The 18,987-nt window shown below is 35.7% G+C and overlaps 1 protein-coding gene across 1 annotated transcript in view; it reads right to left on the bottom strand.

Annotated features, from left to right (window-relative positions):
* Positions 1–397: 397 nt before the first annotated feature.
* The window catches only part of LOC124392910 (complexin-1), a 34,094-nt gene continuing 15,504 nt past the window's right edge, over positions 398–18,987 (bottom strand). Inside the window, exons 3-4 of the mRNA XM_046860187.1 lie at positions 6,270–6,445; positions 398–3,824 (exon numbers count right to left, since the gene is read on the bottom strand). Coding sequence (XP_046716143.1) covers positions 3,627–3,824; positions 6,270–6,445 — 374 coding nt within the window. The 3' untranslated portion in view covers positions 398–3,626. The remainder of the gene's footprint in view (positions 3,825–6,269; positions 6,446–18,987) is intronic.

Genomic DNA, 18,987 nt, shown 5'->3' with positions numbered 1-18,987 from the left:
TCTTCTAGACAACACAATCCTGTCATCATTTGAATGACACAGTACATTCAGTTAACAGCCCTTTTTATGTTTATTGAACCGAAGCAAACTTGTTCGCCAAAAAAACAAAACAAAAAGAAGACTGTCCTCTGTCTGACTTTAGGTGGGACAAAATTATAAAACAAGTGGCACACTGCATTTCTAATTCACAATCTGTTTGTGTATGCGTCAGTGTTTCTTGCTGAGATCCGGGAACACTGCTTCGCATCTGATTTCTATGCTGGTACAATGCAGACTCTACAGAGCTTAAACCGCAGTAAGGCATGCTTCACAGGGGATCTCACGTTTCAAGACTGACTTTATGAGCACGTCACTCGGCCGCTCTGGCAGCAGAGCAGAAACACAGGACCATGAGCAATTCTATGAAATCACTTTATTCTCAGTGTGTGGTGATTCCATTAAGGGGTGTGGTACAGTGTTAAATCAGTCTAAAATGGGCATGCAGTGGGAGCTAACAGGTAAAGCGATTAGGACACAAGAGACACACAGAAGTATCTTTAACAACCTTGCCTACAGCGCACACCATATGCATGCATACAATTTGCCAAAGAAGAGAAACAAAATAATGCACAAAAAAGAGCAACAGATTTTTTCCTCTTAAAAATACAACACCAGAAAGACAACAGGAAAAAGATACAGACATAAAAACCACAGCAAGAATCGTTTATCTTGTATCAGCACAAAGGACACGATTAAGGACAATGTAGAGAAACAACACACATTTACATTCAAATCACAAGAATGAAACAGCTCATAGTTTTCAGTCAGGCAGTTTGTCGATGCTATGAACATGCGAATGAAGAGGACATGGTCAAAGGTGAGAGCTAAAATTCTGTGTACGTAGGTTTATGTGTGTGTGTGTGTGTGTGTGTGTGTGTGTGTGTGTGTGTGTGTGTGTGTGTGTGTGTATGTGTGTGTGTGTTTGTGCCTTGAGTTTGATTTTGATTTTGATAAATATATGTTGGTTTGGAAACTGTCACAGATTATTGGGTGGCAGTCTGAGTAAACAGAAACACTGCTTAATTTTGAATGTCAAAATATAGAAGAATTTTGATATGCGAATTTGGTTACATTTTGGACAGTATCTTACTCTCACTCAAGTATAAAACATTTTGGACATGAAATAATACAAAGACTCAAAGTAAAATTAGAATGCATGATGATGTGGTGTGTTAAATAATGTCAAAACAAGAGTAAAAACTTATTCCACATTAAAAACTTCTATTACATATAAGCCCACTCTTTGGTTTAAGAAAACTTTTGTTGTAGAGGAGATGGGCAGAATGAATGGGTAATGGAGTTTTCTGGGCAGTGTTCCCACTGTACGTTAGCAATCATCTCACAGGACACAATGTGTGATCGACAACAATGAGTGAAGCTGAAGGCAGTTTATACACGTTCAAATAAAACACAGTAAGTGTTGTGCACTAGACTTCAGTCTATTATGTTACACTAATTCTTTGTTAATGGGAGGATTTCTCTACTGTATACTGCAATCATTTCATACAATTAAGCAGCATAACAGCACACTAGTTTGGACTAGCACAGTAAGATCCTTTATATTTGTTGCTTTCAGCAGTACATGGCAGGACAGATAGCTATAGGGTACAATGTATATTTGTAGGCTTCACTACTATTTCTTAGAATCTTTAGAATTGGAGCCACATCACAGTATTTGATGCATTTAGATTAGATCTAATCAGTCCAATCTAAATCCATCAATGCATATAAATCAAAAATAAAATAATCTGGGAAATCAACCGAGGCCAGATGGAATGTTTGGAATATTCGGAATGTTTTAAGCAGTCCAGTGGCAGCTGATAGCTAACTACATTTCTCTGAGCCTAAAAAATGTCATGAACTCCACATTTTGGAAATTTCAACCGTGTGAGAATGATTTCACCTGAATATATAATAGTTCATAGTTGTTATTTACTCTAATACAAACAGTATCAGCATTATTTGAAATGTAAGCATGTTTTCGAACATTATACAAAGCCACTGTTTTTTTGTTGATTTTTTTTTTTTTATTCAAAGAAAGTTACAATATTTCCACATGGCTCATCCGAGATAGCTGATCTGGCATCACTGATGAATGCAGACCCACTCTTTTCCTTCTAATCGGTTGCTACAAATGACTATTACAACGACACTGACTGACAAAAACTTAAATAAAGGTGCAAATAATTTTATCAACACAGGTTGAGGCAACATTGACAGAGCACGGTTTAGAAAACCAAACCGTGCTTTAAACCTACACTGAAACACACACTGACAAATGAAACTAAATTCTCTGCTCCCTGCTTTAGCTACACACATCTCAATTGTTTTGTTTGACTAACAATAGTAAGACAACATAGCATCTGAACACTAACATTCTTGAATTAATTATTAAGTTTGAAATACATAATGATGAAGATTGTCTGTTATTGCTGATCTGGGAAAAGATTCCCATAATTAACCAACGGACACAGGACATCTTCATTCTAAAGCAAATATTGCACTGTTGTCACTGTCTGCTCACTTAAAGTGTACGCACAACTGAGTTGTGTGTATAAACAAATATGTAAACACTGAATAACTATATTCATTATTGTACAGAGATGACAATGAAGATTACATATATGGATTTATAAGTGTGTAATATATATATATATTTGTAGAGCCCTATTGGTCCAATTGTAGCAGTATGCACTCAATGTCACGCTGTCAGTAGGAGCTAAGATTAGCTATTTTGATTCAATATAGCACCTAGCTCTATGTTTCACTCATCGTGACTACATTAACATGCCTGACACACTTTTAGACTGGGACAATGAGTTTACACACAAGGGATGTACTGTCATTTTTCTAAAGGAAAAGCTTTACATATATAAGGTAGCATGTATGAGTCAACAAAATCAAAGAACCAGAATTATTGCCTTAAATATCAATGTATTTCATCTAAAAAAGTCAAATGAAATGTATACAGTGCATTCACAAGATTGCCATGCTTAAAAAAAAGATGATTTTGTTCCCCCTCTGCTTATTTCCATTTTCCAAGATGTCCAGTCATTTATAACAATTTAAAATAATGAAATGCTATGATAAATGGTGTTATGGTGATTTTACATACAATTATACACTTCTACTACATGGCTTTAACAATAATATCTTTAACAGAACAGCAAACATTAATCAAAAGTACAATATGGTTTGGAGGACTTACTCCAAGTTAAAATTATGGCTTTTGCTCTTAGTAATTGTGTTCATAGATATTGATATATTCTAATATTCATATATAGACTTTTTATAAGCTATTTACAAACAAAATATGTGGCGCTTGGGTAACTTGTCGTTCCATTGACTGGACTCTGCCATTAAATGTGTTTTTAATTTGAAAAGACAAATGTATTTGCAATTTTAGTGCACAACTGTAGATGTGATTTCTGGATCAAACACTCCAAATTAAAGACTACATTCATGGCATGTTCAATGAGTCCAGTAAGTTTGGAACTAATGAGTGAAGGGTAGGGAAAAAGGGGATGTGTGGGGTTGAATGTTATAACATTAATGACAGGTTGAATAACAACACCTTTATGGATGTGTTACTTCTTATTGAACATGTCTACAAGAGAACCTGGAAGGAACTTCATGACTGTGTCCACAATACTCTCTTCCTCATCCTCGTCATCACCGCAGCCAGTGGGCACAGCTTTCTTTGGGCGAGTGAGACTGCCTTCGGACGCCTGCTCCATGGCAGCCTGAGCCTCGGCCTCCTTCTCCTCCTTCTTCTTTATGCCATACTAAATTTACGACAACAATTTACATTTACAACAGAGAAGAATCTGAGTTGTCTAAATTATTGTTATTATTCTGTTAAAATGTTGACATTAATTATTGTTACGTTTTACATTAAACCTATTTGATTCAAAATGCCAGTCAAAGAGGCAACTATTAATAAGAACTCAATAATACATTTAGCTTTAAAGATGGTGACTTTTAATTCCTATAACTGTAAAAAAACATCACTGGCTTTCCTTCACAGACCACTGATACTTAACAACCAGCATAAATCTAAGCAACTGCATGTCAAAAACTGTAAACTGTATGCCTGTGACTCTAAGCCTGTGACTGTATGTCCATGACTGAAGCCTGTGACTGTATGTCCATGACTCTAAGCTTATGATGTTGGCAGAATGCCACTAGGCAAAGCTTCCCAATTTCTCTAATGTTCTGACAATTAGCCCAGTGGTTCACATAAATTAATTTATACTACATGCATTTGTTCATTTAAAATTAATGTTCTGATTAAAAGGCCTTGGCAAATACTGACAGAGAAGAACATTTTATTATACATGTGTTTAGATTTCAAATGGTCTCCAAAAGTCACTAATGCAAAAAGAAACCTACATTATTTTGCCTTGGGGTTTAGTGATGTTTAATAATTTTTTTTTAATTGTGTGTATTAACATTTCGTCTGTTAAATATTCTAATAATTGCTTTAATATTAAATATTGTTGTGGGAGGAGCATTCGTTTTTAAGCACTTGAGAGTTACTTGAGGGGAGTGATTGAGTTTAAATCTCAGCTCGATCAAGCTGTCACTGTTTGGCCCTTGAGCAAGGCCCTTAAACCTCAACTGCTCAGTTGTATAAATGATATAATTGTAAGTTGCTCTCAATAGTGCATCTGCCAAATGCCATAAAAGTAAATGTTACACAAAAGCAGATCCCTGCCAAACCCAAGTTCAGCACACTTGGAGCTTCCTCTGTATTTCAGTCACATCTTCAGAAAATGTCAGGATGCAGTCAGAATCCTTGTGACAAATTAGACCCATGGGGTGAGTCAAAGAAATGCCTTTCTTTATCCCCGAGATGCAAACTACGGGGCTTTGCATATAAATTTATCTCTTCTAATCAAACTCCGTTAACTCACAGTCGGAAATGATTCACCATTTCATGCACCCATGCACATAGGCCATTAGCTCCAAGAACCAACATAACCTATCACAATACTCACCATTTAACAACTACTGCTAAGTTATTCTAACAGTCGATACACATAACATTGGGACAACAATTAATTCAAAGCCTCTTAATGATTTTACACACATACTACCTCAACCTGCAATAAGACAGTCACCACACTGAAATGTGTGTTAATGGGAAGTGAGAAATCCATTGTAAAGAGTGCATATCTATTCAAAGTAGGGAGTCTCACTATTGGCACACAGTGGGAGGCCAATTTAGCAATGTAAATCCAACCTCCCTTTTGTTTTTATCTCTTAATGTTTTACTGTTCTTTTACTTTTCTCCGTGATTTTATTTTGATCATTTGGTGTATCCTACAGTAATATGGAAAATGACAAAGTCTTAATCATATAATATTGTACTATACTGAAATTTATAAAAGGCAAAAAACATTTTTAAGTATTGTCTCGCATTTGTAATTTATCTCATGACTCGATTGATTATTTATATAAACATCAGTATAGGTTTAATTGACTTAACACAAAGAAATGATAGTTATAATAAAAGAAGATTAATAATTTAATTTATTTATTTTTATTTACGAGCCTGATGAATATATGAGTAAAAGTTGTTATCTGTTTCTGTATTGGTTTTGCTTGTGCATTGTTTATATGGCTAAATATCTGTATGTGAATTGTTCTTTAGCTACTCTAGCAAATTAATAATCAATAATGGGAAATTATTAATGCAATTCCAGCATACCTCCATATCTATACAATAGTGCATATGTGTGTATATGTCAATTAAAAAATTATCAAATTGGTTCAACCAATGAAAAATTTGGTCAAGTAAAGTACTATGAATGTTAAATCCTGCCATCTCTAAAGCCATATTGTAAAAAAATGCTATGTGACAGTGTTTAGGGTAAGTCAAGGACAGTCAGCCTTTTTGTATACAGCAAAATGCTCAGCAATTCTAAGCTGTCACTTTTCCCCTGCTCCAGATCAACACAAGTCCTTTCTAACTGATACAGAGTCTACCACTCAGCAAATGTTTGTATGCTTATACCTATATGTATGAGTCATAATATGCTGGTAACCTTGACAGGATTTTGTATGTGTGTGTATATATATATATATATATATATATATATATATATATATATATATATATATATATATATATATATATTTGACACTACAAAAGTATTATCTTTATATCTTCATATACATTATTACTACACACTACTGTACTATAATAAGTTCCATTTGGATCTTACTTTATCCCTGATGCCCTGTCGGATTGATTCCCTCTCTGCTTCCATTTTTGCATATTTAGCCTTCCTCTCTTCTTCTTGCTGTCGGAGAGCCTCTTGTCTTTCCTCTTCCTTCTTCTCGGCATCAGGGTCCTTCTCTTCCTTTTCTCCCAGCATTTTGCCCATGTCTTTGGTCGCCCCTAACAAAAGAGGGAAAAAAAATCAGATGAATCAAAGGATCTCAGATGAATAGATATCACAATGCAATACATCACCCCATGAATTCTCTTTAACACGATTGGGATGGAAAAAAAAGAAAATAAATGAGTTCCCTTGCTTATTCTGTGTCTTTTATATTCCCTCACTGTGGCCGCTGCTGCCTATTTCAATGCAACAGTGGGACAGGAGGGACAATGGGTCAGAACAGTACAATGTTAACACAGTAAGCGAGATTGCAGGATGTGGACCATGCAGATAATAAGTTTTGATTATCTCAACCATCCATTTATCACAAACGCAGCCAGCACTTGTTAATGTCTCTGAATGTGCACATTAACAGCGGCTGTATGTGTTTCACTGTAGTTCTCTACTGATGCTTGGACTGCATTAGTGGAACGTCCGGTCTTTACAAGCTGCTGACTGTCTGTACCAAATCGCCTGCCATATTCAGTTCTAAACACAAAGCTGTGTATTGTACCTGACAGAACATCTCTGGATAAATGAAAGCTGCGCTTTTCATCTATCACAAATCACAATCAATGTACTTGATGTTAACACACATTGTACAGAACACTGCATCAAACTTTAATTACATCAACTGATACTAATAAGCAACTTATTAAAATAATTCAAAACAAGGTCATCGCAAGTTTTAGAAATTTCACACATTTATTTCCAGAAACGATAATGGAAGCTGATCAGTGTGGAGAAGAATGGACTGAGGGAGAACAAGTCTAGTACATGGATGACTGAGATTTTCCTTTTAGAAAACATCCACAGTTGCATCACAGCAGTGTGTAGAAGTCTCCCAGATGTCTCTCTGAAAATCAGGACAATTTTGTTAAAAGATTTTTGGTGTATTTTATCCAATTCTATTTAAATTTGATGATTTGCCAGTTCTCACACACTCAAATTTAGCTCTGCAATGCAACAGCTACCAAGCAAGCAGAGTTAATGTTTACACAAACTTATCTGAAATGTGGAATGGGATTCAAAAAGCAGGTGTCCACAAGCTTTTGTCCATATAGTGTACCTGAGGTCACTGATGCCACGGACTATTAAGTGTCTCAACACAGAAGAGAGCAATCCCATCCCTTACACATCAAGAGGCATAGCCATTTCTTGGATTCTCAGCTTTGGGTAGTTATTGATATTAAGGTTAAACTTCACCAACAGGATGAATCATTGGTTCTGAGCTGTAGTTGGTTTTATTTTCAAGGGAGAGTTCATCCTCATTTGTTAAACACCTCCCAGATTCATTATCATGTGGCAAATTTTGAAATGAATTTATTTAGTATGCTGAGAGATTTAAATAGAGCAAGCCTACAACAAACTGATTATCATTAACCATTATACTTTGTAAATTTATACTTTTGACTCTGTGCCTGTGTGTTTGGATTTAGCAGCAGAAATACACTATGGATTCAGTTCTCAGAGTCTTCAGAGCCTTTAGTGTTATTTTGCTAGCTAAAATGTACTCCCTTGTTGAAGGTTTTGCTTTGCACATAATATCATATTAAATATTAGAACAGTCAATAAATCGTATCCTTGTGAGTTTTCTTAAAACCTTTTCATAAAACTTTGAAGTTGACATTGAAATTTTACATGTTGTATGTTTGCAGCTCGAAAACAATCTGTTACACTGCATTTGATGTCATTTTGTCCATTCCTGATAGCATAAACTAGCATAACACACTTCATTTGCATCCCATCACTGAGATAGTCAGACCAGGCAAAATGCCTTTCTACCTGTAAGGTGCAGTGAGGAGAGGATATGTCCATATATACTTCAATGGAACTGAAAATGGGAAGCTCTAGCTAGAATGTTCCAACAAGCAATTTGATTAAATTGTATAGCTTTTTTAACAATATACATTGTCACAAAGCAGTATTTAGATTCCTTAGAAACAAGCCAGAGACAACAGTGGCAAAAGAAAAACTCCCTGAAACAACACAAGGAAGAAAACTTGAGAATCTAAAAATGGAACCCATCTTCTTCTGGGTGACAGCAAAAAGTGGGATTATAAATCATTACAGTATACAGTTGTAGCAAACATGTCAGAGCTGATCAATGCAGATATATCCAGGCACTTGTATCAAACTGAAAGAACTTCTACAGAGTCAGGACATATAGCTGGATATGGTAATTTAGATGCATTTCACTGAGGTTTGTGTTTATCATATCATAGCCACTGCATTTTCCTGTCACTATACTAAAAAATCAAATAAACTGTCCAAACTGCTGTTGCTTTAAGTTGATTATAATTACAATGCTATTGTTTTGCCTTATATTATGTTTATTAGCATGATCAGTAACTAGACAAAAGACACCACTACACTATTATTAATGATTTGTTTTTGTCTTGAGGGACAGTGTAGTTTTAGAGACTTAACACAGATTCCTCAACATTGCTTCTTTTACCAGTTTTATATGGACTGAAATTCATATATCATAGATATATTAGGTTAGCTATATTAGATCTTATTATAGGTTAGAATATATTGATTCATTTTTTTATAATGGTACAGCTTTGACAGTACTGTGACAGTGATTATTCTTTGTTGTTTTGTTTTTTTGTATTAACAACATGCACAGGGATTTGTATAGTGGACACACAACATCTACAACTTACTTTCTGTAAGAAGATGTTGTAAAACAATGAACATAGTAATAAATTATTAACAGGAAGTTGATGGTTAGGGAAACTGATGTGGTGTAAGTGGAATTAACCACTATAGGGCAATCAGGGATTGGAAAATAGAGGGAAAAGTAAGTGCAGTTACACAGACTGAAATATAGTGTTCTACTAGATAAAAGCTGGATGTGCTGGATCAATTTTGAAAACCCATGGGTCCAAGTAAATATGAGTGTATTTATAAGAAAGAGAAATAAATGTATATATTTTGTATTGTTAGCCTTAGGAACAGTTAAGCACAAATAGAAAGATCCTTAAATCCTAAGTGACACCGTATTGGGTTGTTTTCTTATGTTATTGAATTTTTGTCATGAGTAGCATTCTGAATACCATTAGCAACCTCTGGGTCTGAAATGCCGATATTCGTTGGAGCGTATTCCCTGTGGTCTACATTTTGCCTGAGGAGAGGAAACACAAAGTGTTGCTAAGATTAGCTTGTATTACAGAAAATTAGTTCCAATATATGTTGAGCACACAAATGTGGCATGCAAGCTATATGAATAGGGAAAAAACATTTGAGTGACCAATAATTATAGAACTATTGGAGATTTAAGCCTGCGAATTCCCAAACTATTTACTTATTCAGCTGGAACTACTATAAATTATGCAATAAATAGAAATGAAAAAAATTGGAGAGGTGGGGACAATGAAACTGTGCCATGGCTTCTGGGAGTCCAGGATTTAAAAAAAAAGCAAGTAGAAGGCACCTGTTTTGCTGAAAAGAATAATTTATAGTTTAATCTTTGCTTTTGCCTAAGCTTTGTCAAACAACCAAACAAAATTGGCTTGGATAATGAGAAAAATCCTTTCAGACATAAACCAAGTATGTGTTTATACACCCAACTGATTGTGTGTGTGAGTTTGCCATGCGCAGTACATCTCTGCACTTCTTTGCATTACTGATGATTATATTCGCACTGCAGTTTTCTCCTATCTGAGCTACTACGTGTTTCATTATCTGTTTTTAATTAAGGCTGTTTTCTCCTGCATCGCTATCTCTCTGCCGTGCAGCGCTGCTAATCTGAGCTCTTAAGGCTAATTAGCTCAAGTGATCGTGACAGAGTTGCCATGCCGCCAAGCGAGACAGCTGTGTCCCAGAAGTCTTTGCGACATTGCAGTGGAGATCTGTGCTGCCAACTGTGCAGGAACTCAGCAAGTGGTTCAGCCAGGCACAGTAAGATTACCCTATGATCTGTTTATAGCAAGCCGCTAGCTGGCTTAAACCAAAAAAGGCCTGGGACTGCTTTTCTACTGTACCGCAGTTAACACAGATGTGAGAATGCTTTATTTTGGTTGTTTAAACTAGATGCAAGGAAATTAATTTGTGTGCATGAATTGGAAATACAGTCATTCTGATTATTTTTTCAAGTGGCGAAAAATCTCTTGTAGAAATACATGTTAAGAGGAACATGTGACAAGCAAAAATTATTGCATCATAAAAACAATGTCAGGTTTTAATATATAAATGAAAGCCATGCAGCACAGATTTACCAATTTTGCATATTCATAGAGCCGAGGTTTTCTGACAAAACCCGAAAAACTGCACATGCTGTATATATCATATATGCCCATCATCGTCAGGGCATATAGCTAGACTTGTTAGAGCTGCATTTTTAATGCAACTAAATGTGTTTATCATATCATAACTGCCACTAGCATTGTAATGTAAACGATGTGGAAATGTAAATACTGCAGATGCTGTGTGTTTTATAGAAGTATATTGCTATTACTGTATCTTATGTTTTGCCTGCATTGTTGTGGTCGATAGCTGGAAAAGAGACACCACTTCACTACTATAGATGATTCACTTCTGTAGAGGATCAGTACAATTACAATGAGTGAAATATGGTATTGTGCTAGATAAAGGCTGGATAACATTATGCTGGATCAATATTCAGAACTCCCGTGCCATATCCTTAGGAAAAAACGGATGATCTTTTTCTACATGTTCAGCAATGTATTATTGATTCTTTCATTAAAGGTACCACTTTATTCTGGTCAGGGTGGCAGTGGATCTGGAATGTATCTCTCACCACAGAAACAAACCAGGAGAATTCAACCTAAATGACAGTCTATCTTAGGTAACACAGATATTATTTGCAATACAATCTGTTGTTTAAACACCCAGTGGCCTTGAAAAGAAAGTGTTAAATGTTTTTCACACTTAGATTTCTCAATATTGCTCCATTTATAATACAGTTACGAATGTTTTTACATTTTTAGTAGTATAGGGCTATTGAATTCTTAAATACAATTGGCTGATTAATTCTGTAAAACATCACAACTTTGAAAATTATAAAATTATACAGTACGATACAGTATATACTGGTGCTAATACATTTTTTGTTTCTATAGTAACAACATGCACAGGGGTTTGTGGTGGGCAGACTACACAAACAGACCTGTAAAATGTGTGTAATAATTGGTTTGGTGAAGGTTTTTTGTAAGTGTCTGCTTATGTTTTTGGAAATGGGAAAGATTTCAGGACAGAGGAGATTCTTGTGGGGGGATTTGTATTTTTTTTTTTATTAATGTCTAAAGAAAAAGAGAGCATTGAGAGGAAATAACATAATTAAACATAACTATAAATGGATCTGTATGACGTGTTTCTTAATTAATTCATGGTGGAGGTATCTGTATAACAGTCATGTATACTAACTGAGTTGAAGCTTGAGTTCTTGGAAAGATTTCGCTACAGCTATGGAGCATTATCCATATTGTCAAACTTCATGGGTGTTCTCTCAAGGTGATGCAGGTCTGCCTATCAAAACTCTGAAACAGCTAGATGAGAGGAAACAGTGAGAAAATATGCTCCATTTTGAAAGAGCTCTGACCGTGACTTAAAATGGCCTGCGTTATGTAAAAATCTGCAGTGTGACAGTGTGAGAGAGGATAAAAGTGAGAAAGTGATGGAACTGGTACGCTCAATGGCTTGCATGTCCTTGAGCCTTTGTGTGTCTGTATGTGTGTGTGCATGCCCTCCCAGTGAGAGAGTGTGGGTGGAGGAGAACAAACTGTGCCACTCTGTGTGAGCATGTGTGAGAGAGCAAGAAAAAAAAGTGAGTGAGAAATGTATGCATTGGTGAACATTTCTTTGATTGCAAATGTTTTCATGCATTTGCAGTGTGTCTTGTGCGTGCATGTGTGTGTGCGTGTGTGTGTGTGTGTGTGTGTGTGTGTGTGTGTGTGTGTGTGTGTGTGTGTGTATGCATGCTGGACTGTGGGTGTCGGAGTGTATGTGTGAGTGTGTGTGTGTGAGCGAAGGTCATGGCTATGCACTGAAGGACACTGAAAGGTGCAGTAGAATCCCTGTGGAGCTGAGACATGCATGTGGTGCTGTGAGAGGAGCTCAAGGACTCTGTGTTCTGTCTCCTCCATCTGTCATTTAGTGACACCTGCTCTAGGAGCAGAGCCCAGCGCCCCACCTTGCACTCCCACAGAGACATCAACTTCCCTCTCTGTAGAAAATAAACCACACCGAAACCTACAGCCTGCAGCACGCCCATGTTTTAGACACCACACAAGTATATAGTAGGTGAATTGGTCTTTCTAACACCATGGGTATAAATCTGTTCGAAGTTGGACACATTAAGAACGGCCAAACATGCCACAGAATTTCTTGTGACCTAAATTGCATGAAAGTAGTTATAATATTGTATTAATCTGTCATCTTTAGGTCACTCTGACATTTTATTACTTAGCTGTGGTCCTAAAATCTTTATTTACACTTTCCTGTTATATTTACTCATTAATCATTTACTGATTACCACTTCCTTTCCGGTTCTTCCTGCAATTATGAGTGCTGACACACTAAACTGACCCACATGACCCACCATACTAAATCCCATCACAGATGAGTGTTTGTGCTTGGAAGAGCACATTACCTAATTTATTTAATTATAAATTAGATAATAGTATATGTATTTTCTATGCTGATCAAACGTCTTCATTGATCTTACAATGTACGATTTTAGTTTCAGGCATGTCATGAATAGCATCCATCTTACAAAATGATCTATGCATATTTCCAGAATGTGTCAAAGGGATAATCTGCTTAATTTACATTCCAGGGTCGTTTTGTTGGGTTCTAATAAATGGTGCAACATTTATTAGAACCCAACAAAACGACCCTGGAAAACGACCCTGGAATGTAAATTAAGCTGATTATCCCTTTGACACCCCTGTTTCCTTCTTGCTACTCTAAAAATATTATCAATGATCAATGTCAATGCATATAAAGAACCCGTTCCACCTTTTTATCACTATTAAAATAAAATGTTAAATTAACATTAATAAAATGCCCCTTATGAATTAGTTTTGCTTTTTTGTTCTTAATTCTTTTTGAAGCAAGTGAAACTTTAGTACTATGAGGAGGAGAACTTATTAGGCCTGACTCTTGTTGACCATAGTCTGTTTCAGACAGGCGATTAAGTGTTAAATGACACGCTTAGCCTGTTATGGATCTGTCCAGTGAGGCAGGGTGGGAGAGCTGACCAGCAGAAAGTGCCTTAATGAGTGTTTTATGTGAACAGAGAGACTAGACTATATATACACTGAACCTTGTCTTACTAAATCACTCTGGGGGAAACTGAACAAAATGGCAAGAGCTACATCATGGAAGATTTCTTCACTATTATCATCCGCAGCCAGAACCCAAAGTGCAGGTAATATGGAAGGATAGCAGGACTAGGAATTGCTACATCTTTGATAATGTACATCATTTTACAGCTCTAACACCCCAGTATCTACTATACAAGGTTTAAGACTGGTCATTGTAGCTCATTTTCAAGAATGTAATAAAATTTCCTAGACGAAATAAAACATTATTATTTACTATTTATTCATATTAATATTAATATTTTATTTTACATTTTTATAACATGCATGGTGGACTACATAAGAAAAAAACTAATTGAAAAGTAAAATAATTATTTTAAATACAAATAGAAGTTCTAGTTACGTGAGAATAAATGGGTATGTGAAAGAATAACCTTATTGTTTTGGAGACAAGAAAACTGCATTGCAACCAATCTTGCATAAAATCTAGTTTGTTCTAGTTCATTAATGTAACATTATTGCATGGAGAGTATTCTCCTCTACTCTAAACTCGACTATAATGTACACTAATCAATTACTTTGTGCCTCTGTTATTAATTGTTTATGATTTAGTAAAAGATCACAATTACAATGCAGTTACTTAAGTTAAACAAATGATAAGTTTGTATTATGAAAACATTTTATGAAGGAATGAATCTGTTTGTTTTGAAACTGAACATTGTGCTCTGTACTTATGAACACATTATTTTCTGTTTTTAGAACACCCTGAATATAGAAAATTGAATTTTAAAGAGTGCTGTTCCTCTTTCTCTTGAATTTGCTAGCTAAAGCTCTGAAACCGGTAGACGTGATAGTAAGCAATCAGTCACACCACACTAAGCAAGTCAATTTTATTACTCATACCCTCTGCATTATCTTTTTTAAGCCAGGTTTTATGCCAGCTGTTGGTTCCTGGCTCTAGAGATAAGGATGCATGAAAGCTATGTGTGCAGAAAGTGCTGCAGTCATTCTTAGGACAGGATGGTACACTTGGTTGGGTACCAAAGATCATGCAGGGCCTCGGTCGGCACTCACAGCCCATTTATGGTTCACATGTGTGTGTAATGACAATGGGTGTGTAAGACAATGACAAGAAGGCAGAACTACCCATGGTTAAGAAAATATTTGAAGTGAATACAGAATTATAGCAAATTCAGAATTCTGCCATTCATGCCCCTTGATTGCACTTCACTTTACTGTTGTTATCATGAAATATTTCGAGCAGTGGTTGGGGATGAAAGAGAATGAGAGAAGAGTTATTAAGGGTCCTGGCAGGTGAAACACATTTTAGATTCTGCTGAAATATTTGCACATTCTGCTGTCGATATGAGAATATATCCATCATTAGCACTCAGTAAAAATGCTATAAAGTTAAAAAACACTATAAAGTTAAGTTTGCTGAGTAAAACCTTTATAACCATTTATCTGGAGAGACCTAAACTATCTTATATTATTATTTTTTTTTTTCTCCAAATATTTTAGTGGCTCTTATTTCATGGCTCAAGCACAAAACTGTGGTTAACTGAAGCTAATAGTGATAAATGTGAAAAGCAACTTTGAAGGAAAAGAAGCTATAATTATTAAGGCAAAATATAGCCCACAGAATTTAGACAGCTATATAAAAAATGGCTATATAAAATAGAATGTGTAATACAAACAGTGTATAGAGTGATATAGATGGATAGAGAAAATTTTACTGAGTCTTTTACACTACATTACTGCTTGTCTGGTGGTGGGAAATCATCTCACTCTAGACATAGCTAAATATATTAGCAAACTAAACCTAGTATACAGAAGTTGTTTGATAAAAAAACTAAATCTATAATTTATTAAAACAAGGGCAATGTGGCTCTGTTGCAGGTCCTCTGTTGCAACCTTTTTAATCACGTGCATCTGTATAAATATTTTAATGTGGGTTGCTAATCCATGAAAGAAGGAGTGTTTGCACACTTTTCATAGATTTTCATATTTTAAAAAGACAACTAAATGAGTGATAAACCTCTATCACTCAGAATAATGTGTTTAGTTGTTCTGACAAATACATTGCAGCATTTACAAAGACAAATCCCTCACAGTCTTTTACTTTTCAGAAAACTCTAAAATACTGTACTTTTGGTGCTTCAGGCAATATATTTTAGTAAAGACTTGGACTCAGCTTTTTACTGTCATTTTGAGTAATAAAATATGTAGCATTTGATAAATTCTAATTGTAATAAATTAAAAATATAATGAGGTAAACTTTTTTCATTTTCATTCTGTGCAAATGCTGCCATGCCCTCTATTATGTATTCACCTGCCACATCTTAAATCTCATCTCACTGCAGTCATCCTGACTAGGTCCTGTCTTTAATGGCTCTCTTAAATGCCTGGCTGCAAAGTTGATTGAACTTGAAAATGCAGATTATCCATTAAACTCAATTACAAATTACATAGTGCATGTTCGGATTGTCTGGCACTGTAATTGTCTTTCTCTCTCACAATTAAACCACAGCAATGTCTACTATGTTATTTGCATTCTACTGAATGGTCTTGATTATTTAGTTCCTATTATCCTAAACTGTCAATCAATTCTTTAATATTTTCCCATGTCAGATATTTATTTGAACCCTTTCGGCTTGCAAATAAGTAATTGTTTGAAAGCAGATATTAACATCTTGTTAAATGTCTACAGTGAGATTATCAGAAATGTATGGTGTTAAATATCTTCCTCTCCTGAATGATGCAAAAGAAAAGTGTCTGGCCAATCATATGGAGGTTGCAAATTTGAATCTGATGATGCTATCTATGGACAGGAGCCAGAGAGAGCAGAATTGGCTGTACTCTCAGTAAGGGAGGGGTGGAATACCACATCACTCACAGCAACACTATCCAATTATGGTCGTCTGCGAGTTGATGCATTTAGAGGGGGCGGATGACGCTTTATGCTGCACAGTAACACAGGCAGTTACACTATACAATGAGAATACGTTCCACATTTGCAATTTTCCTGCTAATGCCACAATCAATAATACCATACTTGTTATCTAGTTGATCGCTAACCAGTCAAGTCAGCCAAGCTTGAGTTTCTGACGTAATTCAGAACTGCATTGTACAGCTATATTGCATATATATGCTATATTCTGGGACAAGTTTGCTGTCTCTACTACTTCAGTGTTGAATATCTAAAAAATGTTTAGTAAAAAATAGGTTTATAAGAAGCTAACAGAAAAATCTCACTCATGCTGAAATAATTGTTTTGTGCTTGTAGCTGTGCTAGCAATGACATCAGACTGCTAACATATTAAAAAAATACAGCACAAACCAACAAATTAGCATCGCTATACACATGAAGAGATGGTATTTAATGTGTTTTAATGTGGACTTTACTAAGACAGATTCACTTTTTCCTTGTCACACATCCTTGTCTTTGATCATTTATAATATACAGCTTAAACTGTTTAGTTAACAATAGCCCACTTTTGACTTGCTCAAGCAATTTTGAAGTGCTTGTTAGTTTAGACTGAGAGTTCTTACGCATGGTTATAGTGCAGTATATATTATGCTGAAGGCATTACAGCTGCACAGTTTTGATAGCCATTTGATAAAATTCCATTTTCCTCTTTGACTGGAGGTCACCTTTCCTTGCTGCAGCTATTTATGTCATAAGAATGAACCAGAATTTTGTCAGCATTTTTCTGAAAGCACATTTGCATATATTTTTAGCAATAGCTAGACTGAAAGATCTATGCATAATAAATTCAATGTGAAAATGTAAAGTTTCTTAATTTAAAAGAAAAAGAGTTTGCTTCAGTTAAGATTTTGTTTTACGTTTGATCAAATAGAAATGTTTCCTGTATGAATTGTTTGAAATGCCAGTCGTTCCAACCAGAAGTTGGAAACCAGAGTTGTTAAATTCATGCAACCTCAAACCAGAAATCAAAACAAGAAATGCAACCTGACATTCTTTTTCTTTGCTTGATGCAATGTTTGTTTCATTCTTATTGTAACCTGAGACATGCTTAGACTCAGTCCTACAATATCTGTGGCAACAGTGGCTCACCACTGCTCTGTCTATCTTCTCTTACAAAATCACTCCCTGTTGTCCTTCGTGTGACTCCCAGGAGTTGGCCATCAATCACACAGTCAATCTGATTCCACAGATAACCAACATCATTATTCAAATGGGATTCATCCACATTCTCCTCACCCTTCACTCCAGTTTGGAGAAATCTGTTTGGCTTCACTTAATCACACAATCTGTGAAAACCCATTTTGGGGCAATCCGATTCCCAGCATGATGCTCCTGAGGGGTCAGAGCGCACTGCTGGGGATTTTCCACATATCTTATTGGAATGCTATATTTAAATACCTTCTCTCTAGTGGTTAAAAATCCTAGATATTTTTTTCTTATCCCATCTTTTTAAAGGCATCTGTCACAGCCAGCCAGAACCATTACTGTTGGTGGGTAAGAAATCACTTGAGGCTTCAGAGAGATGTCTTCAGGCCAAGGACAACGTAGTGCCCTTCAAGGTTTATCAGTTCCCACATGCAGCTAAGAAGTCTTTTTATTCAAATACATGGCCACTTTGATCTCATTTAGTAATGGAGTGGAAAATGAATGCCTTAAGGAGCTGTATGAATTCTGAAGAGCGTGCTGATTTTTTTGGATTTAAGAAGACATGTTTGTACCAGCTCAAATTAGAGTTCTTAGTGTATGTACATTTTACTTATATTTTCAATTAGCAATGTGGCAATAGGAAGGGATCACAAACATTTTAGTATTTCATTTTAGGTGAAGCACTCAGTCTTTCAGGGCCAATCTGGATCCTTTATTGCACATGTGACATTTATATACATTTTCAAATCAAACTTAACTCTACTGCTAATTCTGCCTATTGGTCCGGTAAAAAAAACAGCCTTCATTTAAGCTTCAACTAGCCTACATTCACTGTGCAAATATACTCCCAACATTCTCTTTTTGGTCAAAGTAAAGTGTTTAGTCACTCACTCAGGTGACCAAATGCAAATAACACACACTTCAAATGTGACAGACTGAACCACTTCATAAAGGACAGAATGGAGCACTTCAGAAATTATAGTCTGGGACATTTCAAGTCTCACAGACTGGAACATTTTTGTCATGCCCTTGAATGGAGAAATGACTAGACTGAATTAAATACATTTACAATCAGCTGGACTGAGCAACCTCTTAAATGCAAATACAATGTTTATTGTATTAAATATAATATATA

Source organism: Silurus meridionalis, chromosome 10, assembly GCF_014805685.1.
Source record: "Silurus meridionalis isolate SWU-2019-XX chromosome 10, ASM1480568v1, whole genome shotgun sequence".
In the NCBI taxonomy this organism is placed as follows: Eukaryota; Metazoa; Chordata; class Actinopteri; order Siluriformes; family Siluridae; genus Silurus; species Silurus meridionalis.
The sequence above is the reverse complement of the archived record's forward strand: the minus strand, read 5'-3'. Positions and strand labels throughout refer to the sequence as shown.